At 45.6% G+C, this 27,096-nt stretch overlaps 1 protein-coding gene across 9 annotated transcripts in view; it reads right to left on the minus strand.

The window, feature by feature from the left end:
• NMNAT2 (nicotinamide nucleotide adenylyltransferase 2) overlaps window positions 1–27,096 on the minus strand; it is a 200,319-nt gene that overhangs the window by 78,819 nt on the left and 94,404 nt on the right. The window contains exon 1 of one of the 9 annotated variants that reach the window (XM_084977958.1): window positions 10,717–10,759. The exons of the other annotated variants lie outside the window; for them this stretch is intronic. Coding sequence (XP_084834084.1) covers window positions 10,717–10,744 — 28 coding nt within the window. The 5' untranslated portion in view covers window positions 10,745–10,759. Of the gene's footprint in view, window positions 1–10,716; window positions 10,760–27,096 lie in introns of those variants that run through there. 9 annotated transcript variants of the gene reach the window in all.

The following is a 27,096-nucleotide window of genomic DNA, read 5'->3' on the forward strand; positions in this document are numbered from 1 at the left end:
ATAATCACGAAATATAACCTCCCAGGCACTCTCATTCAGTGCACTCAACCACTCCACTATTCTAATTTTACTGGGCTTCTGTGAAAAGTGACCGAACAACCACAACCAAAATAACAACTCCCCACAAAACAGCTTTCCTCCTCGTTAGATCGCACCTCTGTTCATGGAAGCACCATCCACTCAGATGCCCGGATAGAAAGGTCTGGTGGAAACCACACGGTCTCAGTCTACTCTACGCCCTTCTGCTTAATCCTTCTCCAGGTCCTGGGAATCGGACATCTCTGGCTGGGGATGCCGGTGGGAAGGGGCAGCCCTTCACCGTGAATGTAAAATATGAATGAACCACCACAGGGCCATCGCCTCCGCACCCCGCTGTCGTGAGGTGGCTGGGGGTGGGGAGCTCCTTTTCTGATCCACGGCTGCTTTTGCGGCAGCTGAGCCTGAAGATGTTTCTGCTCAGGTCACCTGGCTATGCCTCCTTCGGATGAACACTTCTCCCATCGATATGATGCCTTCCTGAAGCTTAAGAAAAACACATGACTTCCCAGAAGGGACAACACATCCACTCCTCCGGACGCCTTCCTGAGGTTCCAGGGTGGCATAGATAGGGCCTTTTCTTTGCGCTCCCACCTTGACTTGTGCATACCTCTTTTTGCAGGTATCACTAAGCACTGCCGTTTATGTCCTTGCATTATTTTTTTTAATACACGGCTCTTCAACTAGATTGTAGGTTCTCAGAGTCAGGACCAGGTTTATCTTTTAATTGTTCCACCTAGCTAGTGCCTGGCACATTACACATCCTCATCAATATTTGTTAGATAAATAATCTCTGAGTATAAGAGGCTGGCCTAGCCTTTGTACACGGGATATTCTTAGGAGATGAAGAGATTCACAAGGAGAGCAAGAGGCAGAGACTTTCACAGTAAAAGTGTCTGAACTCTTCCGAAACTCATTTCTGGGAAGAACTAAAGCCTGGTCAGAAATTACTCCCTGAATTTATGTGATTTTCTCTATTACCAACTTTATTGCCTGGCAACAGACTCTAATGGCTTCCGAAATCATTGCAGCAAAGTTGAGTTGGTTGGTTTTTAACCAGTACCTGCACTATATTGTTACTGGAGTAAAACCATGATCGCCAGTCATTTGACGAAAATATCCAATAATAAAAGCAGAAAATCAAAATAAACAAACGGAGGTTGGAGGGGAGAAACTCAGAGAAAGAGAGGAAATGCAGAACATAGAAAAAAAGGAAACATACTCTAATAGTCTCAGAGAAACATAAGATCTTGCTTTCATGATATCAGAAGAAAATTCAATGACAAGGAAATAATCATTCATTCATTAGATATTTATTGTGCCTATATGGGCATGGCACTATTCCAGGTGCAAGAAACAAAGCGAAAATACTAATACAGAAAGCATTTAAATGTCCCTGCTCGCATGGAACTTTCATTTCAGTGAGAGAGACAGACAACAAACCAAAAAAAGTAGATTATATATGGTATGCCAGATTATTGTAGGTAATATGGAGGAAAAAAAATAGCAGGGAAGGGACTTAGGGAGAACCTGCAGAAAGGAATTATATAAATTTCAACATGATGATCAGGGGAGACCTCATGGAGAAGGTGATGTTTATTTAGTCTTTTTTTTTTTTTTTTTTTTTTTTTAGGGCCGCAGGTGCGGTATATGGAAGTTTCCAGGCTAGAGATCGAATCAGAGCTGTAGCTGCTGGTCTACGCCACAGCCACGGCAATGTAGGATCTGAAACCTAGACTGCACCTCATGGCAACACCAGATCCTTAACCCACTGAGCAAGGCCAGGGATCGAGCCCTCATCTTCATGGATACTGAGTCACAATGGGAACTCTGTATAACACGTATTTTTAAATCTTTTTTTTTTTTGGCCACATCCATGGCATGCAGAAGTCCCTGGGATTGAACCTGCCCCACAGCTGTAACCAGAGCCACAGCAGTGACAACACCAGATCCTTAAGCAGCAGAGCCACAAAGGAACTCCTAAACCTTTTTATTTTGAAAATTATTATAAATTCCTTGGAAGTTTCAAAGAGAGCACAGAAAGGTCCCTGCACTCTTCACTGAGTTTCCTGTTGGTTACATTTCACATCACTTTATTCCAACTTGAAGACCTACAAGTAAAAAGACTAACAATGTCACGTATTGATGTCCATGTGGAAGAACTTGAACTTTCATACATGGCTGGTGGGATTGTGAAACGGCAGCCGCTTTGGAAAATGATTTGACATTTCCTTCCTTCCTTCCTTCCTGTCTGTCTTATTTTTGCTTTTTAGGGCCGCACCAACAGCATATAGAAGTTCCAAGGCTAGGGGTTGAATCGGAGCTACAGCTGCCGGCCTACACCACAGCCACAGCAACACGGGATCTGAGCTGCATCTATGACCTACACCATAGCTCACAGCAATGCCGGATCCCTGACCCACTGAGCGAGGCCAGGGATTGAATCCGCATCCTCACCGATACCAGTCAGATTCGTTTCCACTGTGCCACAATGGGAACTCCTGATACGACTTTATAAAGCTAAACAAACATTTATCAGGTGACTCAATAATTCTATTCTTAAGTACTTATCAAAGAGAAATGAAAACATGTGTCCACAAAAATACTTCTATAGGAATGTTCAGTAGCCTCAAACCAGAAACAACCCAAGCGTCCATCAACAGATTGCATAAAAAAATCCTGGTAAATTCCTGTAATGGAATACTACTCAGCAGTAAAAAAGATAAACTATCCTCATAACAACACAGAGCAATCTCAACAACATTGTGTTGAGCAAAGAAAGCCAAATGTGAAGTATTATACGCAGTATAATTCCATTTGTGTGATGTTTAAGGACGCAAAACTACTCTCTAATGAGAGAAATCAGAACAATAGCTAGGTATGGAGGATAAGGATTGCCTGGCAGGTGGCATGAGGAAAGTTTTGGGGGAGATGGAAATGATATCTTACTTGTGAAGTTGGTTACACAGGTGCATCTATTTATCAAAATTCACTGAATTGCATTCTTACTTGTCCCTATGTATACTTTATCTCAGTGGTTAAAAATGAAAAGAATGGGGGAAAAGACTTCCACAATGAAAGACAGAGAATGAGATAATGGAGGGAAGGAAATAAGGGGAAAACACTACTTGTTTTAACTTTAAAATCCTCACAGCACTATTTGCTAACTTACTTAGTGTTATTATGCAATATAGATTTTATAAATAAACACCTGAGACATAAAGAGGTGAAGTAGTTTACTAAAAAAATAAGGTCCTGCAGATGAGTGGATTAAGAAGATCTTGGAGTTTCCATCATGGCGCAGTGGTTAATGAATCCGACTAGGAACCTTGAGGTTGTGGGTTCGATCCCTGGCTTTGCTCAGTGGGTTAAGGATCTGGCATTGCCGTGAGCTGTGGTGTAGGTCGCAGATGCGGCTCGAATCCTGCGTTGCTGTGGCTCTGGTGTAGGCCGGCGGCTACAGCTCAGATTCGACCCCTAGCCTGGGAACCTCCATATGCCATGGGAGTGGCCCAAGAAATGGCAAAAAAGACCAAAAAAAAAAAAAGAAGAAGAAGAAGAAGAAGATCTGCAGTATATATACACAATGGAATACTACTCAGCCATAAAAAAGAACAAAAAATGCCATTTGCAGCAACATGGATGGAACTAGAGATTCTCATACTGAGTGATGTAAGTCAGAAAGAGAAAGAAAAATACCCTATGATATCACTTATATCTGGAATCTAATATAAGGCACAAAGGAACCTTTCCACAGAAAAGAAAATCATGGACATGCAGAGTAGACTCGTGGTTGCCAAGGGGGAGGGGGAGGGAGTGGGGTGGTTGGGGAGCTTGGGGTTGATAGATACAAACTATCGCCTTTGGAATGGATTAGCAATGAGATCCTGCTGTGTAGCACTGGGAACTATGTCTAGTCACTTATGATGGAGCATGATAATGTGCGAAAACAGAATGTGTACATGTATCTGTAACGGGGTCACCATGCTGTACAGTAGAAAAAAAACTGTCCTGGGGAAATAACTTAAAATTAAAAAAAAAAATTAAAAATAAATAAAAAACAGCAAAAAATAAAAAATAAATATAAGGTCCTGGATCTGGGTTTTCTTAATACCAATAAACTTAACCACCTTCTCTCTGTGGCAAAAAAAAAAAAAAAAAAAAAAAAAAACATCATATGTTTGAGAAGCATCTGTAATTGAGAACTGCCATCAGTTTGTGGGCTATTATAATGATCCCTTTAAGAACAATAGACCAAGGACTCAGCTGAAGCTTCGCTCTGTTGGCAACAATCATTTCCTGCTCCATTTTTAAATTCTTAATCACTTAGATACCTTGAGCCATCAATATTCTCTATCCATTTGCACTATTACTGCCATTCTCCAAAGATCTAACTGCTTCATGAGTGATGCTAGAAGGTGTCACAAACCAGCTTCTTTATGGAGAGTGAGGCCGGCTGTGCTCAGAGGTTTAATGCCCAAGAAATGGGGCTGCTGGAAGGTGTGCACACTGCAGGGGCTGTTTCTTTATTTGCTCTCAAAGTCTAAGGAATAAACTGGTAGTTCTCTTATTGATTTCAACTAGGTTCTCTCCTTGAAGAAAGTGTATTCTATGAGCTATAAAAATGGAAATTTTACAGGATACAGATAAAAGCGTGGGAACAGATCCTAAGTCTGATACAGGTATAACAACTCTGAGTTTTTCAGATGAATAAGCATTCATCAGAAAACTGAAAGACACTCAATTTTGAGAGTTAGAGGGGTCCTCAGAGATCATTTATTCCAAGCACCCTCACTTTATATAAGAAAAAAATTGAGATTCATCGTGTGTGTGTGTGTGTGTGTGTGTGTAGGGAAGAGCGGGGGCGGGGGGAGGCAGGGAGGGAGAAAGAAATGACAATGTGAAAACAGCACTGAAATTTCTATTAAGAAATCTTGGTCTCGTGTCCTGGTTTTAACTTGTTAAAAGTACCATCTTGATCAAATGCTTAACTGAACCTCAAGTTCTTTTCTGTAAAACGGAGAAGAAGAGAATTTGTTCTGATTGTTCACATGGTCATATGAGAATCAAAGACAACAAGGTTTGAGAAGCTGCTTTGCCAACACTGTATTAACACCTGTTATTACTACTGCCCAGACTGGCAAGTGGAAAACAACTACAACTAGCAGTCAGGTCTCCTGAGTGCACTCCATCAGTCTGCAAACAGCCCCCAGCCTCTCAGCTGACCTGGGGGGCAGCCGGTTATTTACCTCGTGGCTTAGGGAGTAGCGTCTGGCTTCAGGGAGCAGAGGAGGAGGAGCGGTGGTTGGCTGCTACCGTGAGACAGCGTGGGCTGCGGAGGGAGCAAGAAGCAAGTAGGAACTGTCTCAGGTCAGGGTATCTGGCCAGGCAACCTTCTGGAGGCTGCCCAGCCCTGTCTCAGGAGAGCTGGGGTGGAATGGGGTAGGGAGGGCAGGACTGGGAAAAAGAAATGTCTGCTGGGATCAGGACCAAATGCCTCCACCTCATGGTTCACTGGGTTGGAAAGGTCCTGCCTGTTGCCCCCGACCCCACCCCCAACCCCTGCGGCCCCTTCACAAGGGCCCCACATCATGGCAGGCGCAGCAGCTCCGGTTCTTGAGATCACAGGTTTAAAGCCTCAGGGACTGATGTCCTGAGTAAGTGCTCGGAGAGCCCTGCTTGGATGCTTTCAGTCTTTTTTAGAGGTTTAGGTTAACAGCTCCTCCGTGGGAGGAAGCCCAGCTCAGAGGCATCCTGGATTCAAATCCTGAGGTCATCACCCACAAGCTGAAGGTCCCTGGGCAAGAGGTTCACCTTCTCTGAGCTCCTGCTTAAAGTCGGGATGATAACAATACCTTTTAGGAGCTGAGGCAGGTAACGATGATGGTCAATGTCAACTGAACCCTTACTATGTGCTGTGCCCTGTTCTAAGCTCTGGACATGGATTCTCTCAGTTGTCACACAAGGTATTTTTGATAAGTTCTCTGGCACCTGGGAGGTATCATGTTCATCATTCAGTAAAATGAAGCTCCTTTTGAGGGAGCATCTGCATCTCTGTCTTCTAGGGGTCCCAGGGAGAGGCCTGGAAGGGGGCATGCCTGCTTCAGGGAGGGGTTGGAAGCATTCATTAATGCCTGAACACATAGGCACATCCTGGGAGGTGAGGCTATTGTTACCATTAAAAATGAGGACCCCCAGGAGTTCCCGTTGTGGCTTGGTGGATTAGGAACCCAACATAGTCTCCGTTAGGATGCAGGGTTTGATCCCTGGCCTCACTTAGTGGGTTAAGCATCCATCGTTGCCACAAGCTGCAGCGTAGGTTGCAGATGTGGCTCAGATCTGGTGTTGCTGTGACTATGGTGTAGGCCGGCAGCTGCAGCTCCAATTCCACCCCCAGCAGGGACTTCCATTAAAAAAAAAAAAAAAAAAGACCCTGTAGGAGCTTCCTGATGGCCTAGCGGTTAAGGATCTAGTGTGGTCACTGCTGTGACTTGGGTCACTGCTATGGTGTGGGTTCGATCCCTGATCTGGGAACTTCCATAATCCGCAGATTCAGCCCCACCAAAATAATAATAATTATAATAATTAGGATCCTGTAAACACAAGAAAAACATGTAAAAGAAGAGTGGGCCTCTGAACATCACCAGAGCCAGCCGGGCTGACAGAACCATTACAGTGAGCAGAGAGTCGGGTCCCATCACCTTCCTTAGGATCCACTGCCAGGCAGCCTTGCAAGGGGGCTCAGCTTAGAGAATCAGACTTTCTGGCTTTTCCCTTCCACGGAGCCGCCTCCCTGCAGGGAGTGCTGAAGAGCAAACAGCTGCGCCAGCAAGCCTGGCCTCTCACACGGCTTCTGCTGAAGGCACATCCTCAAACACACATGGCTGATTGGCACCCAGGAGCCAAAGTGGCTGATGCCAATGGCCATTTGGATCCTGGCACTGTTTCCTCTGGTTTGCTGCTGCTTGTGAACAGCTGGACTGAGAAGTCTTTCCAAATACCTGTTCAACTTAGGTATAAACATCCCTCCCTGGATGCTGGGAGGCATTTGTCCTCCGGGGCTGCCAAGCTGGGCTGAGGGAGCTGAGCCCAAGGAGGATCTGCCCTGATGGTGGGAGAAGAAAATGGTCTTGACCCAGAAGCCCCACCTAACAACATGAATTCATACAGAGGGCGGGTAGTGCTTATTAGAGTAGCATCTTTACCTGGGGCAGGCTGGAGGTCACAAAGGCTCCCCAAGTGTCATCACATTAGATCCTGATGACAAGCTGTGAGCTAAAGCAAGACGTGCCCTTATTTTATCAACAAGGAAACTGAGGTTCTGACAGGCCAAGGGACTCGCCCAAAGTCACACAGTTAATGGGTAGCGGAGCTAACATGCAGCTTAGAGCAGGCACTTGGTAGGTGCTTTATGACTAAAGAATGCCGGATTACTGTAGGCTTTCCCAGCCTCAGCACTACCGACCTTCCGGATCAGATCAGTCTTCGTTGTGAGGCCTGTGCTGTGCATTCTAAGATGTTTAACGGCATCCCCAGCCTCTATCACTAGGGGCCAGTAGTTCCCCTTCCCCAGTGGTCACAACCAAGAGTCAAATATTCCCTGGAAAAGGAAATTGCCCAGACTGAGAACCACTGGGTTAGGGCAGCAGTAAATAAATGTCAGCCGAGGCCCCAGTCCTAGTGCCTCATCTGACTCCGCTGCCCAAATGGTGAGCAACCCATGATGTGGGAAGGGCGAGCTTCTGTGACCCTGACATCAAGACAGATCTCATGGTTAAGAAGTGATTCTCTTCTGACCTCCATGCCCATCCTAATGAAAATGAAGTGGATCTAATTTCCCATACAATTCTACTGCTACCTACCATTAATCAAATAAAACCTTACTTTTATCTGGCACCCCCTGTTCCTGAAGGACTCTAGCAGGGCTGGAGATGGAATTCCTTCAGTCCCCTCAGACTTCCCTTTGAGATAAGGAGAAAACATAATTCAGCTCTGGAAACACTTCCAGACAATACAGAATAAAATACTGAGAATATTCAGAGCCCTCACTAAGTAGCAGGTGCTGTATTTGGCATTTTCTATGCTATCTCATTTAAACCCTATTTTCTAGATGTGGAAATTGAAGCTAAGAAGGGCAAAGCATCTCCCCCACAACCACACAGCTAGTAATGATGAAGCTTAGGTTTGAGCACAGGCTTCCTCCCTGACCCAGGGCCATGAGGCACCCTCCACCTCTTCCAGGTCTGCTCTCCATTGGCTCAGAACCCCGGGGAGGAGAAGGAAGGTGAGAGTTGTCATCCAATCCCATCTTCCCTCCCGAGGCCCATCTCCCGATTCTACGTGATGGAACTCTCCCCCTGGACAGTCCACTGTCATGTAGCATTAGCCTGCCATCGCACCACCTCATCCCCGCTCCCCCCAAGCCAGCCCCTCCCCCTCCTCCTGGCTGATTTATTTCCATCAATAAAATCCCCCACCTGGCCAAGTTACTAAGCCCTTGAAATCATCGTTGACTCTTCCCATCCACTCCTTCCTCCCCCACATCCACTCCTTCCTAATCTCTCACACCCATCCCCTGATTTCCAGTCCCAATTCCACCTCTCAGTTCTCTTTGCCTCTCACCTGGACAATTAACGGCGCCTCTCTGTGATCCCCTCCAGGCTTTTAACCTTCAATCCCACCACATCCCCTGCCACCAGACTAAGCACTCTGCAGCCAGCTCTGACCTTCACCTTCAGAGGCTCCCAAGGTCAACAGTTGAGTCCAAACTCCAGATGTACCTTGACTTGCTCTTCCTCTACTTTTCCAGCCTCTCTCTGTCCCACGGTGCCCTAGCCAACGAACATCTTGTCCCACTCAATGATCTACGACCTCTGTGTTTCTGCTTACTGCCCTGCGTGCATAGCCCCGCAACCCCACTTATCCCATGATAGTCCCTTCTTGCCCTCTTTCTTCCTATGACAAAGCCAAGAGCCAAACATATAGAAACTCTCCCTACCCTTTAAGACCAAGCTCAGATACCACGTCCCATGAAAAGCCTTCCTTCACCTTCTGGGTTGGAAGTGACCTTTCCTGATGTCAAACTACTACAGCACCACCTTTGCACCTTCTCTGGCATTTTATCACTTTCGCTGTGTGTCCTATTCCTACTGCACAGCACAAACTTCTGTTCATACTCTGCAAAATGGGGATGATAACAGTGGAACCTCACTCATGGAACTGTTGAGAGGATTAAATTAGTCAAATAAATTATTATACGGAAAATGCTTGGGAAATTTGTTCTGACGATGTTTGTTGTTATTATTATCTTTATGTCTTTGAAGCATTTAGTACTGTACTATGGTCATAGGAATTACGAAAAAAAATATATTTTGGTGGCACAGTAGGTTAAGTATCCGGCATTGTCACTGCAGTGGCTTTTGATCCCTGGCTTGGGAACTTCTGCATGCTAAGGGCACAGTCCCCAAAAATACACACGTTTTTCTGAAAACAGGAATGACTGCAAAAGTACTGTTCTTTCTCTCTTTCTTTTTTGGCCTCAGCGTGCAGTGGGTTAATGTGGGATCCCAGTTTCCAGACCAAGGATTGAACCTGGTTCTCAGCAGTGAAAGCGCTGAATCCTAACCACTAGACCACCAGCGAACTCCCAACAGCACTGCTATTTGAAGATGGAATATAGCCACTGATGAGCATGTAGCTGGAGCTCCAATTACATCCCAGATTTGAATGGAAATGATTTTTCCTTGAGTGCTGCCATTCTCCTTGTGGTAGAGGGACCCCAAACCATCCTTTCAGACCAGTTGTCTTGAACCTTTTTTTGGCATGCCAGTGCTCTGAGAAATAGCACACACTCCTCAGAAGTGTAGCTCACGTTGCCAGCAGCTCAGGCTGGGAGGGGTATAAGGACACGTACGTTGAAAATTGTCCCCGAGAGACTTCCTGATATGCTCCTTCCACCTCCCGTCTTGCAAAGTCTGTTCTCACTCGCCTTTCTTCAAAAGACAAGACTTGAACATAAAATGCCCTGTTTGTTCATTTTCCCAACATGGCAATCTCCTTTTCAATTCAGACTGAGGTTTCATCAAAACAGTGGCAACCCAGCAAAGACATCTTTCTGAGGTTTTTCAGTCCTTTGAAATAATAAGCAACACAGCTTCTCTGGCCCTCACCTGCATGTGTGAAGGTGTGCACACATGCACGAGTCTGCAAGTGTGTGCACAGGCAGCCGTGGGAGTGGAAATCATTTATTCTGGTGATGCTGAATTACTGGTAAACAGTTTCTGTCTTTCCTCACCATCAATGTTCATCCATTGTGCTCCCCTGTGTACAAGGAGCTGCACCCAGCACAGAAAAGATTAGAGTCACAAAGATATTTACGTGCTTTTGTCCCTAAGACCTTTGTACCTCTACGAACATAATGGGAAAAAAAGAAAAGAAAAACTGTAAATGTTTCTGCACCAGACCAGACTTACAGCCCAGACAGTCTGGAGATTCTCTGGAACAGAGGGTCTTTCACGGCACATGCAGGATAAGGGGGCACTGCAGCAGGGTTCTTTCGTTTAACGAAACAAAAACCAAAACCCTCTCCTTCACTTGCTCCCGCTACACATTTCAGACACAAAGCAGATCTTACGCTTTTTGAGGTCTTGGGTTTTGGTCAGACCCTGATGCTTGACTTACTGAATTCACTGAGTCCTGATTGTTTCATCAGCGAATGAGCATGGCTGCTCCTTGAGATGACAGCCTCAGCAAAGGATTAGGAAGTGACTCCTTGGAAGTCACTGGCATTTCTCTTCATGTCATGCTTAGGAGAGCCTCTGACATGGGACAGGTCCTTGCCAGGAGAAAGGCACACTGATGTGGACACAGTGAGGACAGTGCTGCCCTGGGTACATCCGTTGCAAAGACGGAGGCAGGAAGTAAGAGCATCACTTGTGAACCCCCTGCCAAAGGGCTCCTGACGCAAGGGGCCTGGCTCACCTGCCTCCTGACCTACACTGTCCTGGGCATGGGTTTCTGGTGTTCAGAAATAGCCCATGAAACTGGTCATATGGCTTATATTTCTCCCAAAGGACAGAGCTCTGCCGGTTTGCAATCCTGAATCATCAGCTTAATAACACATTAAGCAGGGCAGAATTGAGAGCAGGCTTGGAAACGTTTGCTGCCAAGTTTAGGTGCCTCTGCTCCTTCAGACAGCCTGGGAGGAGCCCGGGAGGGACGTCCACAGTCACGGCCAACATCTCAAGCTCTTTGCCTGCTCACAAAAGGACCAGTCATCCTCAAATGGTCATATAGACCAAGAAGCAGCAGGACAACTCTAGGGCAGCTCCAATGCCAAAGGCAAGGGCAGAGGAAGAAATGGAAAGACTAAAAGCATTCTCTTTCCAGCCCCTGCTGAGAATTATAAATGCTTCCACCCTGACATATTTGAAGTCTGCATTTTATCGTCTGTTTAACTTACCCAGCAATCTTCCGGGGCAGGCGAGAGCTGTGTGGTTGTATGTTTGCGTCTAGTGCTGAGGGTGCTGTTGACCCTAAGAGCAGCAGAAAATAATGATATGGCTAAAATCCACTGCAACAGCAGGTGGCCTGGGCCCAGAACAGAAAAGTCAAAGGAGAAATTTCCTATCTGGATGGTGTGCAGAGGGCATGAGGTTTCCAAAGCTGCAAATGTAAATGCCGGGGAAGGATGGGAACATCAAATATGCACTGATTTCCTAGGGCCAGTGTATCTTGGCCTTGCCGGCCTGGAGCCTGGCGGGGAGAACGGGAGGCTGGCCCCTCTAGGGGGAAGGCACAGAAACCGTCTCAATGCTGACCTTGCTGAAGAGGCCGCGGTCCAGGCAAAAATAGGAGGCTCCCTGCTGGGACCGGCAGAGCGTGGTTGGAGGCTCCTGAATAGCAGCTCTTTTTTCAGACTTGCCTTGTGACCCTGCCCCACCAGGCCTCAATCACACATTCAGGCCTTCATTGCCCTTTATCAATTGATTTTTTTGTTTTTTGCTTTTTTTTTTTTTTGCTTTTTTAGGGCCACACTTGCAGCATATGGAGGTTCCCAGACTAGGGGTTGAATTGGAGCTGTAGCTGCTGACCTAGAGCCACAGCAATGCCAGATCTGAGCCACGTCTGTGACCTACACTATGGAGCAAAGTGGTCAGGGATTGAACCCTCAACCTCATGGTTCTTCATCAGATTCATTTCCTCTGTGCCACAACGGGAACTCCCATTAATTGAATTCTTACTGTGCACCAGGCATCGTGCAAAGACCGAGCTCATACAGGTATATGAGAATCATACAAGTCCAGCACAGAGATTACTTTTTGGGGAAGTCGACTAAAAAGGATGATAAGTGCTACAAATAAATACATTAAAGAACAAGGGAGTCGGGGTTCTCCTTCTTTCCCTTCCATCCACTCCAAACAAGAGCCTATGACTCTAGGGTGTCCAGGAGGATAAGGGCATCCTGGTTCTCACCTACCAGCTGAGATCAGGGAACTATCCTGGTCAGCCTTGGTCAACTGGGGAGGAAAAACTGAGATAAATCCATTCAAAAATATCCTGCAGGTTGGAGGTCCTGATGTGAAAGGGAAGAAGGGGAGTTTCCATTGCGGCTCAGAGGAAATGAATCTGACTAGTATCCATGAGGACATAGGTTCAATCCCAGGCCTCGCTCAGTCGGTTAAGGATCTGGCATTGCTGTGAGCTGTGGTGTAGGTCGAAGATGCAGCTGGGATCTGGCATTGCTGTGGCTGTGGCTAGGCCAGCGGCTACAGCTCCGATTCAACACCTAGCCTGGGAACTTCCATATGCTGCAGGTGTGGCCCTAAAAAGACAAAAAAAGGGGGGAGGGAAGAAGGAAAAGAGGGAAGAAAGACAGAAGGAAAGAATGGGACCCTCTTTTTATTACCAGTTTTATAATTCAAAGTAAGTTATCTTTAGTAAGAAATATGCATGCCTGACTTTCAAAGCCCAATGCCAACTTGTCAAAATTCAGCTCCCGGAATACTTGAGTGAACGATTTTAACTTTAGATAAGGCCCTGGGGAGTGTAGTAGAAGGAAATCTTGATGGACCCATTAGAGGGAACTGCTGCTATAAGACATAAAAGGAGAAATGATAATTTCCATTGATAGCACATCTACCACATGCCACGCCGTACATGTCAGTTCATTTATCTTCACAAATAGTATGTATCATTTTCTCTTTCTTACAGCAGAGTGAACTAAGGCTCTGAGAAATTAAGTACCTTACTTAAGATCACAAAGCTATTAAGTGGTACAGCTGGGATTTGAACTCTAAGTTAGCTCACTCAAAATAAATCTGGAGGGAAAACTCCCCTCTTCCAGAATTGTGTTGGCAAAAATGGAAATGAAATCTTGCTCCGGAGTCTTTGGTTGAGAGCTGGGGAGGGGGATGGCCTGGGGAGCCATGTCCCATCTCCATTATCAGCCAACCTATCATCACTCAAAATTTCCATTCTTCCCTTTAGTACTTGCCTCATACTCCCGTGCTCCAGCACCTGGGCCCTGTTTTCTTAGGGTCTTGCTCTTTGCTCAGCAATCATCTATCACTGATTTTATTTAAAATGACTTGCATTATAATAGAATCTTTTGGAGATAATGCTAAAACCAAAACATGGAGGGATTTTCAGACACTTTAACAGCCTCATGCGGCCCTGGTAGCAGGCTATTCCTTCTGTGATAGACCCGACCTTGCTCTTACAACTCTTCCTATGGCGCACGGAGTTTAGCTCTTCATCAACACAGCCAACACTCAGAACCCTGGACAGACAGAAGTAGTTCTAGGTGATTGAACAAGCTCCAGGGATGCTGAGGATTCAAACTGCCAAGTCTGTGAAAGTCTGAACCCTCTTCCCCTGCACACCTTTGGAAATGGCCAGCTACCCATGCCTGATCTCACTTCTTCTCTTATATCCCCTGCAACAACTAGGAAAAAAACTCAGCCACAGGGCAGGTGCTCGACACACAAGTGCACTGCTAATACTTTCAGACTCCCTTACCCCCTTGCAGTCTAGGCTCTTGACTGAAAGGACTGAGCCCCCAAAAGGTGATGAGCTCCCCATTATTGGCAGCATTCAAGCCAAGACAGGCTGGGAATATAGCATTGGGAACTTGTGTTCTAAAGTGTTGGACTGGAAGAGCTGCTGGTCATTCTACAGTTCTAGAGGAGCCTCTAGTGGGCTCCCCGTAAAAAAAAAAAAAAAAAAAAAAGTAGAAGTTAGGTCCCTTGCAAATGGACACTATTAACAATCAACCCATCCTAAGGGAACATCAATAAATCAGGAGACAAGGTGGCCAGGATATGATCTTAGTGAACATAACTGCTACTGATAATAGGATCAAGACATTGGAAACCCATCTAATGCAATGCCTTACCTATAGGGATATGGTCTGCGTGGACCTCTCACAAGCCCAAAGGAGCAGACCTCATCAGTACAGGGCTGTGCTGGGAAGAGAACGGCTAGCTCAAGGGCAAGTAAGCACTGCTGCAACCCCAGAAGTGTCTGTTGTTGGGCAGAGATAGTTCATCAGGGGCTTCTGTCCCAGATAAAACATCCTCAAGGTCATCCCCTTTCCTTTGCCCTGAAGCTCTGATCTTAGCTAAGCAAGCTTCTGATGAATATTCTGTCTTCTAAATATCCTGATATTGGATATAAGATGTGAAAATTCTGGTCACTGAAATAGAATATCCCCCATCATAAAATGCTTATATGAACATTTGAGTTCATATTTCACTTTATTTCATATTTGGCTATTGAGAGTCAATCTATGAGACCTGGACCTATAAGTTAATGGCTGGTCTCAGGACCACAGTGACCATACCAAGGTCCTGTGTTATAGGAGGGCTTTACCCGAATTAAGTCTTAAAGTCTCAGATAGCTCCCTGCTCATCCCTTTCTGACTGAAGCATTTTCCAGCTCTAATAGCCTGTAATTCAAGAATTCTCTGACTCATCCTGAGATGGAGCACGAGGCTGCCTGCGTGGCCTGGCCATGCGATCTGAACAGATGAGCAAGGGGACATGAAGAAGAGGCTTCGGGAAGAGGCCCTGACCATCTTTTTCTAAATACATCCTCCTAAAGAGACAGGAGACGTCCTCAGAGACCTTCTTCTGGAAACAGTCAGCTGGATCTTTTCCATTCATCCTTCTCTTCTTGGTATTTTTCAAAATCAGAAAAGTTGGAAGATTTTGGAATGCCCCGACAAAAGAGTTTTAAGCTAGCAGAACATCTCACTCCACTGGTGCCTTAAAGTCCATCATTCTCTGTGTATAGTGCAGTGGACAACGGGAAAAACCACTTTATGAGACAAGACAGTGCTTCTAGGGCTTCAATCCTAAGACCACATCGCCATGTGGAAAATCATCTGAAACTCTATCAAATGCCCAGGAACCATGTTGTCACAGACATTTCAAATCTGAGACATGAAAATGAAGAACTACAACAGGTTTTCAAAACAGCAGTTGACTCACCCCCATATTGCTGGGTTGCTGGTCTCAAAAAGGAGGTGGCATTACCATTGCCATGGGAACCTCCACTTTCACTCATTGGTATTCAGACCTCCAGCTGGGAACATCCTGTTCCGGTCCCTAATTGCAGCTCATGACCTACTTCTACTTGCTTGATCGAGAGGCCCTGGTGAGATACCTGGGAGCCAGGAAGGCCCAGCCCCTGACTCTCGAATTGGCTTCATTCTCTGACAGAGAGCAAGCCACATTACTCCATGGTTCAGGGCTGCCACAGTGAAAGAAGAATGACTGTATTAAGCTCTCTCTGACGAGTGCTTTAAGAGTTTAATAGATAAAGCTTGAAAGGATAGAGCATCTGGATACGTGGACAATCTTTTCTTCCCACCATGTCTGTCAAACTGGGAACCCAAGGCCCACAACCTCTTGGTCAAACTTGCAAGAGCCTTGCCCTCATCCTCAGAGAGCTCACAGCTACAGCAAATTCCTGAACTGGCCTAAAGAGGTGACGGATGGGTAGAGACCGGCTTGAGGACAAAGGTGTGGCAGGAGAAGGGGGAAGGAAGGATGAGGGGTAAGGTCAAATCAAGACCTCTCTGCAGGTGGACACACAATTATCATCACTTCCTCAGGCTCATCAGCGCTGCCTTACTGTTATTCTACCTCGCTCAACCCATAACCGTCCTTAATGGCTTTCCTTGGCTTTTCTCCCTCTCCCATGTCCAATCCATCACCAAATTCTATCAGTTTTCCTCCAAACACAATCCCAGTTTTACCTACTCCTCTCCATCGGCACAGGCACCCCCCACATCCAAGCACCCCTCACATCCAAACCACCGTTTTTTGTTGTTGTTGTTGTTGTTTTTGCCTAGACTTCTGTAAAAGCTTCGTACACTCTCCCACCACCATTTCTGCCTCTCTCCAATCCATGCTGTACACAGCGGCAATGAGCTCAGTCTTAGAACTCTCAGTCAGAACGTGCCATTTCTTCTGTTCAACAAAGGCTGCCTACTGTACTTAGCATATAACTCTCTACCCTTCTGCTCGTCCACCAGGCCTCGATGACTTATCTGACCCTTGCCCTTTGACTTGGCCCCGTGCTCTCCCACCAGCCAGCATGGCCCGCCACACTGGCCTCCTCGTCCCCGCTCACCATGCTCTCTTCTTCCTCCCCGTTTTTCCCTCATTCTCTTCCGCATACGCACCTTCAGATTTCAGTTTAAACGCCATTTGCTCAGGGAGGACATCGGAGAGCCTTCCAGTTTGAGTTAGGACCTTCTCATATACTCTCCCAGAACTCCAATATTTCCCCCCAAGGGACCTTTTCACAGTTTGTCGTTATATACTAGAAGTTCTCCGAGTGTAGTTTCTGGACCAGCAGCATAAGCATCACCTGGAAACTCATCAGGAAGTGCAAAGATTGGGCCCCACTCCAGACCTACTGGACCAGAAACCGAGGTCGGGGCAGGGGGGACAGGGCTTGCATCTGTGTTTTACCAAACCCTCTGGGGGATTCTGAGGCACACGAAGGTTCGAGGACCAAAACGCTGTTGTTACTCCTGTGGCAAATTGATTGACACACATCTGTTTGTCCTACTTGAACGAAAACGCCATGAGCTCAGTGCCTAACCCAGAGCAGGCAGTTAAGACAATTTTGCTGAATGTGCATGACATGGATTGGTTGGGAGGGACGTCAGTGAGGCCAAGATCAGAAATGCAGGCCTGGCCTGGGCTCCAATAGCTTGCTCTGTTCCCAGACTTTAATGGCTACCTCACCAGCCAGGTCCCAGCCCGGATCCTGCTCACAGTGTGTTTCTCGGCCCATAGAAGTTATGATATTGTTCTAACCTATGGAGCCCATGCCATAGAGACAACATATCTGCTGCCCTTTTCCCAGCCTCAGACACTTGAGGAAAGGTTTTTGACAAGCACAGTTGTACCATTTTTCTCTCTACCTTTTAAATGCTTCTTATGGAAATCTTAGTGCTCCACTGAGGGCAGAGTGGGATCAGCTTGGTCTTCTGAGAGCAGTACATCTTGCTTAAAAGCCAGAACCAATGGAAAACTGCCTCCAGAGAGGCTGGGTATCACTCACTAAGCACATGGGTATAGTTAGCTCACTAGATGGCGTGTACTGAGTGCTCACCGTGTGTCTGACACTCATCGAGAGATGCACAGTGCTACGCAGTCCTCAAAACAATGCCAAGAAGTGGGCTATTACTCCATTTTACAGATCTTTAAATGAGCCTTAACGAGATCAAATATCTTGTTTGACATCACTCCTTTAGTAGGGGTGGAGCCGGGACTTTAACCTAGTTCTGTCCAAACACACATCATTTTTAACCCATTAAGCTACAATGTTCCCCATAAGTCACAGGCAGCCACAGACTCTTAGAGCCACTTCCGGTGAACAGGCAGCATGTTGGGTGCATCTAAGCATCTCACTGTCTCCAAAGGATTTCCAATCAGTAATACTGGGGAGTGTCTCAGGGTGCCAGGGAACCATCCAGCTAGGTGTCTGGTTTGGCACGTACCTGCTAAATTACAGAGTACGAAAATGTAGCATCATTATGATGGGCGTTTGTCCTGGATTTCAATTCTTTTGTTTAAACAGGTGCCAGACCAGATTCCAATCAGGCCACAGACCTTACCAACCCCATGCCAGAGACAAGACTGGCTGCATAAACCATGGGCCTTAGCCAACTGGTTAAGACTATCTTGTGTTCACGGTATATAAACAAGCAGAGTGGACTAGCAAGGAGGTGAGAAACGTTCACCTTTGGGGGGGTGCTAAAATTCCTTCAAGCTGCCAGGGGCTATTTATGGCAGTGCAAGATGGAGTTTTCTAGATTAAACTGGATATGTCTGGATATGCCTCTAAAGCCCAAGCAACTTTTCACTAACGAACTCAGGTCTGCTGTTAGAATTCATTGCCAATGTTCTCTTCAATTTTAGTGCCCACTGTGGTCTGGGTCTGTGCCATGTGCTATTGATAATATAAAAATGAGTAAGACACACACCAGCCCTCAAACAGTTTATGATGGATGCCATGGGACGGGGGTGGAGGGGGACAGCAGTGACCAGAGCAGAGTGGAGGATGTTGCTGATGATAGAAAAAGTGCAATGAAATGATGTCTGGCAGAACCTGGGTGCCCCGGCCAAGTGCCTGGGCGGCTCAGGGAAGAGAGACATCAAATGCAGCAGACTATTGCAGGGGAGCCCCTCAGGAAGAACACGATTTTCTGAGTCGGGCTTTGAAGGAGAGAGGGAAGGCTCAGGCCAAGTGCAGAGGGGACCAATCCCTTCTTCCTGATGGGAAGCATTGCAGAATCAAAATAAGATTTAATGGTGAAGCATAAACACAATGCTTAAGCGTTAGGAGTAGGGGGAGGAGCTCCAAAGACTTGAATTAAGATCAATCCGTGATTGAAAAAACGTGTGTGCCTCATAGTACAGAACTATGCAAGGGCCAATACGAACAAATTCCTGCAAGCGGGCCGGCGGAAAACAGCTGGACAAAGATGGCATGACTAAAGTGTCAGTGTTTGCTGAGTTGTTCAAATACAGGATTTTCTATCTTGATTTTTTTCCTTTAAAAAGGGATAACGGTTCATACCAATTACAGAACATATGCAGCCTGAATTTATCACATAGTTGATTTTATAATGTTAATAATTCTATCACATCTCCCCAAATGTCCTTTTCATTTGGAGGTAGGGTATATCCTGGGCCTCTTCAGCCCTCTCCAGCGCCACACTTACCAATGGGTTACATTAGGAATGATAAGAACGTCTTGGTGACACACAGACAGTGCAGCCATTAAGGAGACCTTTCTGTAAGGAGATGAAGAACTCAGGAGATGGAATTCCCCTCTCTTCCCCATCGCCCACCCAACAGTTAGGAAAGAGAAGAAAACACAGTGGTATCTGAACTGTTTGTCAGCTGGAAGGACCCCTCAGCCCATCTTGCATGGCTGGTTGTTGTGAGATGAGAACAGAAGAAAGCCCTGAAAAGCATATGCCCGTTGTCTTTGTTTCTTAATTTCTTGGCTCTCGAACCACGTGAGCTCTGGACTCTGCCCTTCCTCTGTGAAAAGCTGTGCTGGCCTTGGGTGAAGCTTTCTCAAGCACAAGGGGGACAGACAGAAGGCATCTGTGCCATTTGTAAAGGATACGTGAGATGGAGCGGCTCAAGGCTGGTGGGAACGGGTCCCTCAGAGCTGCCTCCTTTTGGCCCTTTGCCAAAATCTGGCTCCGCAGTGGGAGAGGGAAGATGAGTGGCCAGTGAGGTGGGATGCGGGTGTAGCTTAAAGGCAGGAAGCACTGGAAGGCATTTGTACTTGGAACTTTACCCTAGACATAAAAATCTATGAGTTATTCTTCCTGCAAAATAAAGATAGTGCTTTTGCTCACAACATTCTAGCAGCTTTCTTCTTGGTCCTTGTTGTCTGCCCAAGCATATGCTTGTCCTTATATAAAGGTAAGTGTAAAACACTGACGTTTTGCAGGCTTTGGACGCTTTTCTGATGGGCTGTTAGGTTTAAATGTGAATTAAGTACCTCCACACACTCTTGGGGTTCCTCTTAACTCAGTGATGGGTCGCCTCACTGTTCCCTGTTCTTATTTCTCAATCATTTCACATCTTGCTCCTGGAAGCCTATGCGATACATTTCAGATGAAAGCTAATGGAACAGAGGAAATATGAAGCCCACTTCAGAGATGAGAAAGCTAAATCTCAGCTAAGGCAAAAGAGCCTTGCAAGGCTGACATAGAACATTCGGGGATAAGATGGAAGATGCACAGCCACCCCAGGGTGAGATGGTGAAGACAGCTTGTCCTTTCCCATCTGGAAGGATGCGGGCTGCTCACCTCTTCCTCTGCCTTTCTCTCCTCAGCCAGAGGTTCCATCTGTGATTGAAATTCTCAGACACCCTCCAGTCTTCTAAAGGGAGGTCCTGCTTGTAGACTTCTGTAAATATCACCCATCGCGGGAGTACCCAGCAGGGAGAAATCTGAGAGGTGCCCTCGGCAGAGCTGAGGTCTGAAAACGCCTGCCAGGTCATCTCTCAAGATCAAATTATAGCAAGTTGCCCATGATGGAAAAGAGGCTGAAGGAACAAGGTAAGTCAGCCTGTGAAACTGATACTGTGTCTGCCCCTCACTGCAAAGGCTCCAGTCTGGGGGTTGCGTAGAGAGGACTGACTTTGGGTTTCCCGAGAATTAAAATAAACACAGATGCCCCAGGTTTTAATTTGGTTTTTCCCCAAGTACAAGCGCTCTTTTCTTGGTGGAGGCATTTTTATCAGCTGTGTTTTATTTTTAAAAGTAATGCATGATTGTGAAAAATTCAAACATAAAAATAAGGGAGAATGAAAACATCCTCTCTCTTTCTTCACCCTCCGCCTCTCCCAACCCGCTCCCCAGAGAGAATCACTGTTTCAACTGAAAATTTGGGAGAGGCTTTTCTTTTTTCTTTTGCTTTCTCTCTCTCTCTCTCTTTCTTTCTTTTTTTGGGGGCTACACCTTTCTTTTTTCCTGGGTCACGGATTGAACCCGCGCCACAGCACCACAGCCGTGACAACCACAAATCTTTAGCCGCTAGGCCACCGGGGAACTCCTGGGGCGGCTTTTCTAGCCTTTTGGTGATAGTGCCTAACCTCAGAGCCATGACCACCTACATGTGTGCAGAAGAGACAAGAGCAATAAATGCTCCGCACACTGAGCGTTCACTACGGGCTGAGCACCGTCATGAGCATTTTCGCATAGCAGAACTCAGCCTGCACAAGACCCCCGGCGATGGCAGAGGCAAGATTCAAGCCCAGGCATTTGACGCCAGGATCTGGGCGGGACAGGACTGACTCCACCCGTGTGCTTACACTCCATCCTCATTCGGCCTGCACTTGACCAGCCAGTGCTTGCTCTTGACTCTCCAAGCCAATCCTTAGCTTTGGAGTCAAACAAATCTTGGCACAAACTCTGTCTCTACTAGTCACTAGCTAGGTGACTTCGGGCAGTTTTCTTAGCCTCTATGAGCCTCGGTTTTCTCATCTGTAAAACAGAGAAACTGGTCTATAAGGAAATAAATGTAATCAATGCTAACACCATGAGCAAAATACCTGGTACACTCTAGGTGTTCGATAAATACTTCTTAATGAATGAACAAATGAAAGAGACAATAGTGGATCCGGCACTAAGTGTACCTTTATTACACTATCGTTTAATAAATAATAGGCTGTTGTCTCCTCTATAAGGTGCTGTATACTCTTAGCACCTTAATTTCTGTGACATATATTATTTATATTGAGTGATGTTATCTCACATCAGATCCTAAGGGACATTCTTTCTTATTTGCCTATTTATATTGAACCTCATTTCCAAGCCTATCATATACAGACATTCCAAGCAAGTATTCTGTTGGTCATTCTATTGTAAAATCCTACATCTTGGTAGCATGTGCCCAATAGACTAGGATTTTTTAAAGTATGGTACCTGAAACTTGCTTAAGTCAACCTGGCCTCAGATATATATATTTTATAACAGTTTTACTGAGATATAATTGACTTAGCATGAAACTCACCCTTAATTTTAAAGTGTACAATTCACTGGTTTTCGCAGGGTTGTGCATCCATCACCAGTATCTAGTTCTAGAACACTTTCTCTACCAAAAAAGAAGCCATGCTCTTTACCAGTCTCTCATCATTCCTTCCACCCCCAGCCCCTGACAACCACTCAGCTACTATCCACCTCTGCCGATGGGCCCATTCTAGGCATTTCATATAAATGGAATCATACGATATGTTGTCTTTTGCGACTGGCTTCACTTGGCAAATGTTTTCAAGGTTCCTTCACCATGTAGCATGTATCAGTACTTCCTTTCTTTTACAGCTAAATAATATTCCACTATATAGATAAACTGCATTTATCAGTTGATGGATATTTGGAGTTATTCCCACTTTTGTCTAATATGGATAATTCTGCTAGAAATATGCATGCACAAGTTTTGTGTAAATACACACTTCCAATTCTCTTGGGAGTGGCACGGTTGGGTCATATGGTAACTCAATGTTTAATTTTCTAAAGAACAAACAGATGGTTTTCCAAAGCAGCTACACCATTTTACTTTCCCACCAACAATGTACAAGGGTTTTAATTTCTCCACATGCTCACCAACACTTGCTACTGTCTGTGTGTTTTCTTGCAACCACCCCAGTGAGTATGAAATGCCATTTCAGTGTGGTTTGCACTTGCATTTTCCTAATAACTCATAATGTGGAGCACATTTCATGAGCTAGTTGTCCAGTTCATACCTTCTGTGGAGAAATGTCTATTTAAACGCTTTGCCCATGTTAAAAAGTTGGGTTATTTGCTGGTTTCAGATGTTTTTGTCGCAGCTGTTGCATGTGTGGTGTGTTGGAAGGATCACAGGCTTACTTATGTTTGACCTTTGTTTGATTTGGGCTCTGTTGCTTAGCTACATGACCTCAAGCAAGATTATCTCATTTCTCTGAACCTAAGCTTTACTACCCATAAAAGGGGGTCACACCTCTCTCCTAGGACTATTATGAGGAGCAAATGAGACGTAAAAGGATAGAGCGCAGATTCAGGTACCCAACAGACATCCCAAAGTTTGTTAGACACTTTTATCACTCTACCCATATCGTAGATATGTTTTCCCTTAGGAAGACGTATTTTACCCTGGCTGACCAATTTCAACACAGCCAGCGGAGTAGACTGAGGTCTAAAAAGTAGGGCCTCCAGCTGGAAAAGATCAGTGTTTACTATGATGTCCCCTCAACACACATAACAATGCTCCCACTTTGGGATAAAGGGCGACATGGCCTTGTTGATCTCTGCATGAGATCATCTGAGCAAAACCAGCCTGAAAAATAGGACAGGGACAGTTATAAAAGAGGGACTGCAGCCCCTTATGCCATCACCAATACTGTATAACCTTCGTGATTTTCAAGAGTAAGACTTGAAGAATGGGTGGCTTGAGAGGCTTGGGTAACATGACATTCAGAGTCTGGCTTTTCATAAAAGCAAGTCTGGCTCTCGCTTATTAACAGTCTGGTAATGCACAAGGCCTGTCATTTGTTCTTTCTCTAATGAATGGATAGGCTGTTTAATTTCCTGATGGGCAACCTACTAATTTTGGTCTTGCGCTCCAAGCCTTTGTCTCCCTTGTTCCATGTGCATAAAAACAACCTTCTTCCTCTTGCTATCATGTGTTGTTTTTCTTCCCATTAAAGCTCAGCACAAAGGCCAATTCTTCTACACACTCTTCTCCATTAGAGGCGTATAAGCCCTGAATGAGTGGCCAAGCCGATAACTGCATTATTATCAATCCGGTAGTCATTCATTGAGCACATATTATGTGTAAGGCATTGTGCTGTGTGATGGGAACACGAGAAGGAACATGACATAGTCTATGCCTTCAAAGGCTCATGATGTGTTGGGTAAGGTGAATGTGTAAATGGATATTTACAAATAACATCATGTTTTAATGACTGCCCCAAAGTGATTTTCATCACTGGAGTACATGGGGCAGAGTAGGCAGAACAGCAGACACTGAAGTTTCATCTTTCCCCAGGTATCCTTTGGGCAACCTCTCTATTTTACACACAACCATGGGAAGGGAAGCGAGAAAAACACACACATTTCCTCCATTTTTCTGGGTCCAAGCACACTTTGGAGAAGGAAACCAGCAGAGGAGAAATGAAACAGAACGGATTTTTTAAAATATTTCTCTGAGCAGAAAAACAAAAGGAGAAATCACAGGAAAGTATTATTATCAATTGTAGTGTAGTCTTGTTATATATAAGCAGAAGCGTGGGGAGAAATTTCGGCGAGGGGCAAGTGATTTCTATTTCAGAACCTGACAGGAGTCATCCAACCTCTCAAACAGGATCCTCAGCCTTCTCTAGATTTCCATTTGCTCATATTTAAAATGAAGTGGTTGAACCAGCGGGTCTGGAAGATCCTTACAGTTCTGAGAGCCTGTGAATCGGAGTGGGCAGTCTATTCACAGGTTTATTTTTAGCTGGGAGAAAGGGAGAAAATATGAATAGCAGGAAAGATGGAGGTGTCTTCATGTTTATTTGGTTGTAGGGGGCAAGGAATGAATGAGGAGGACGCTGTTCACTGCTTTTCTTCCTGGTGGTGGGGCAGAACCACAGAACTGTAGCCCAGAGCCCTAGGAAACAGAGAGGAAGCTCGGGAAGGTTAAGAACTGAGGAAGAGAGGCAATGGGTCCAGGCGGCATCATGCTTCTAGATTAGGATACGTGCAACCAATAGTTTGCTGTAACCAGACTCTAACGTGATAGTGAAGGTGTGCAGATTAAGAATGGGTTTTTAAAACAAGGGACAAAGGCAGATGGCTAGCAGCCCCCAACAGATGTCCAGGACATTGTGCTATATAAACGCCAGGAATGCAGCTCCCTGGGGGACACTGGTCACGATGTTTGTGTCACAAGGACTGGATAAGGCAGGATGCCAATATCACTTTGCAGGCACAGATTGCAGAAAAACCGTCCCGACTCATATCTCCAACTGAAATAACACCTTGGGCCAGCCAACTTCCTCTCCCTCTCCATCAAGACTGTTTTATGCTCATTTCTTTCGATCACATATATCAGATTCCTATTCTCTCTGATGAATCACTACACCCTGGGTCAAACTTAATAACTGCCAAAACAATTAGTGTCTCCTCAGAAAGATACCCCCAAGGACTACCTTCCAATCTATTAATACACAAATAACACAAATTATCAGTAAATGCCCTAACCCATCCTGCTGGCCTCGTTAATTTACTCTCCCATGTATGTTTTCATTTGTTTATTTATTTTATTTTATTTTATTTTGTCTTTTGTCTTTTTGTTGTTGTTGTTGTTGTTGTTGCTCTTTCTTGGGCCGCTCCCGCGGCATATGGAGGTTCCCAGGCTAGGGGTCGAATCAGAGCTGGAGCCACTGGCCTACGCCAGAGCCACAGCAACGCGGGATCCGAGCCACGTCTGCAACCTACACCACAGCTCACGGCAACACCGGATCATTAACCCACTGAGCAAGGGCAGGGACCGAACCCGCAACCTCATGGTTCCTAGTCGGATTCGTTAACCACTGCGCCACGACGGGAACTCCTCATTTGTTTATTTATTCAACATTGAGCTACTATAAGTTATAGACCTTAAGCAAGTCACTTAACTTCTCTGTGTCTCAGTAGTTTTCCTCTGCAAATGGAATAGTATCTATCTTATCAGTTATTGTTAGAATTAAGTGAGTTATTATATGCTTAAAACAGTGCGTGGCACATACTAAGCACCACATAAGCAATATGGATTATCATTACTCATTAATCTTGGTACTGTTTAGCAGGCTAAGCACTCTGCTAGCTTGGAGATTCAGAGGTGATGCAATCCCCTCCTTCAAAGAGCACACAGTAGCCCAACATAGTAGCCTTGTAAAAAGTATTATCAGTATTAATATTGAAAGGAAATGCACCTAAAACACGACCAGGAGATAGAATTAAGCAGACGGTATCAGAGGAAATGTTAGAGGTGAGAGAGGGGGGTCTGTTGAGGGCACAGGACTAAGTGGTGGTACCACTGATACACTGAGTGTGAGCGGATGGCGAGGCATTCGAGGCAGATGGATGTACAGATCTTACGCCAAGATGAGAGAGCTGGAGTAGAGATATTCACTTGGAAGCCACTGAAATGTAAACAAGAGCAGGAGGGAATGAGAGCCAGGACAAGGTGGCTCCAAGACATGAGAAGAGAACCCAAGATGGATCCCTGGGGACATGCTCATGAACAGACAAGCAGAGAAAGAGAAGCCCGCAGAGGAAACTGAGATGGACCCAGGAGAAAGTAGGAGGACAACCAGAAGAGTGACACCAAGGAGATCTCAGGAGAGGGGAGTTTCAATGAGAAGTGTCAAGAAGGCTAAAGAGGAGTTCCCTGGTGGCCTAGCAGTTAAAGGATCAGGTGTTGTTGCTGCTGTGGTGTGGGTTCAATCCCTGGCCCAGGAACTTCCTCATGCTAGGAGAGTAGCCAAACAAAAAACAAAAAGAAGGCTGAAGAGTCGATGGGCTTTAGCACCAAGGAGGCTACTTGGTATGTGCCAGGCATTGGGCTAAGCACTGAGCATGTAATAACTCACCATTCAAGACAGTGCAGGGGCCACGTCCAGTCCTAAGTGAGTCCAGATATGGGTGGAAGTGAAGTGGCTACAAAGTGGTATGACTGTCATAAAACACGGCAGTCCAGGTAGGGAGGAAAAGGAGTGAACAGCAAGAGAGGAAGGGAGGATAGAGAAGTCGTACCTCCTGCCTCTCCTCTTCGTTACAAATCAGGGTCCAGCCATAGTGAAGTGCAGAAAATGCCATGCTCTGAACACACTGCCATTTGTAACTTTATGCCTTTTTAAAAAATCATATAACATGTTATCTCTCAATCTAGCCATTTGTAAGAGTGTACAATTCAGTGGCATTAAGTACATTCGCATCGTTGTGCAACCATCAAACATTATCCATCTCCAGAACTTTCTCATCTTTCCCAACTGAAACACCATGTCCAT

The sequence above is a fragment of the Sus scrofa genome, chromosome 9 (assembly GCF_054392235.1).
Source record: "Sus scrofa isolate SSC_HxYL_T2T_F1_AM1 chromosome 9, Sscrofa_HxYL_maternal_Yorkshire_Landrace_v2.0, whole genome shotgun sequence".
NCBI classification, from domain to species: domain Eukaryota; kingdom Metazoa; phylum Chordata; class Mammalia; order Artiodactyla; family Suidae; genus Sus; species Sus scrofa.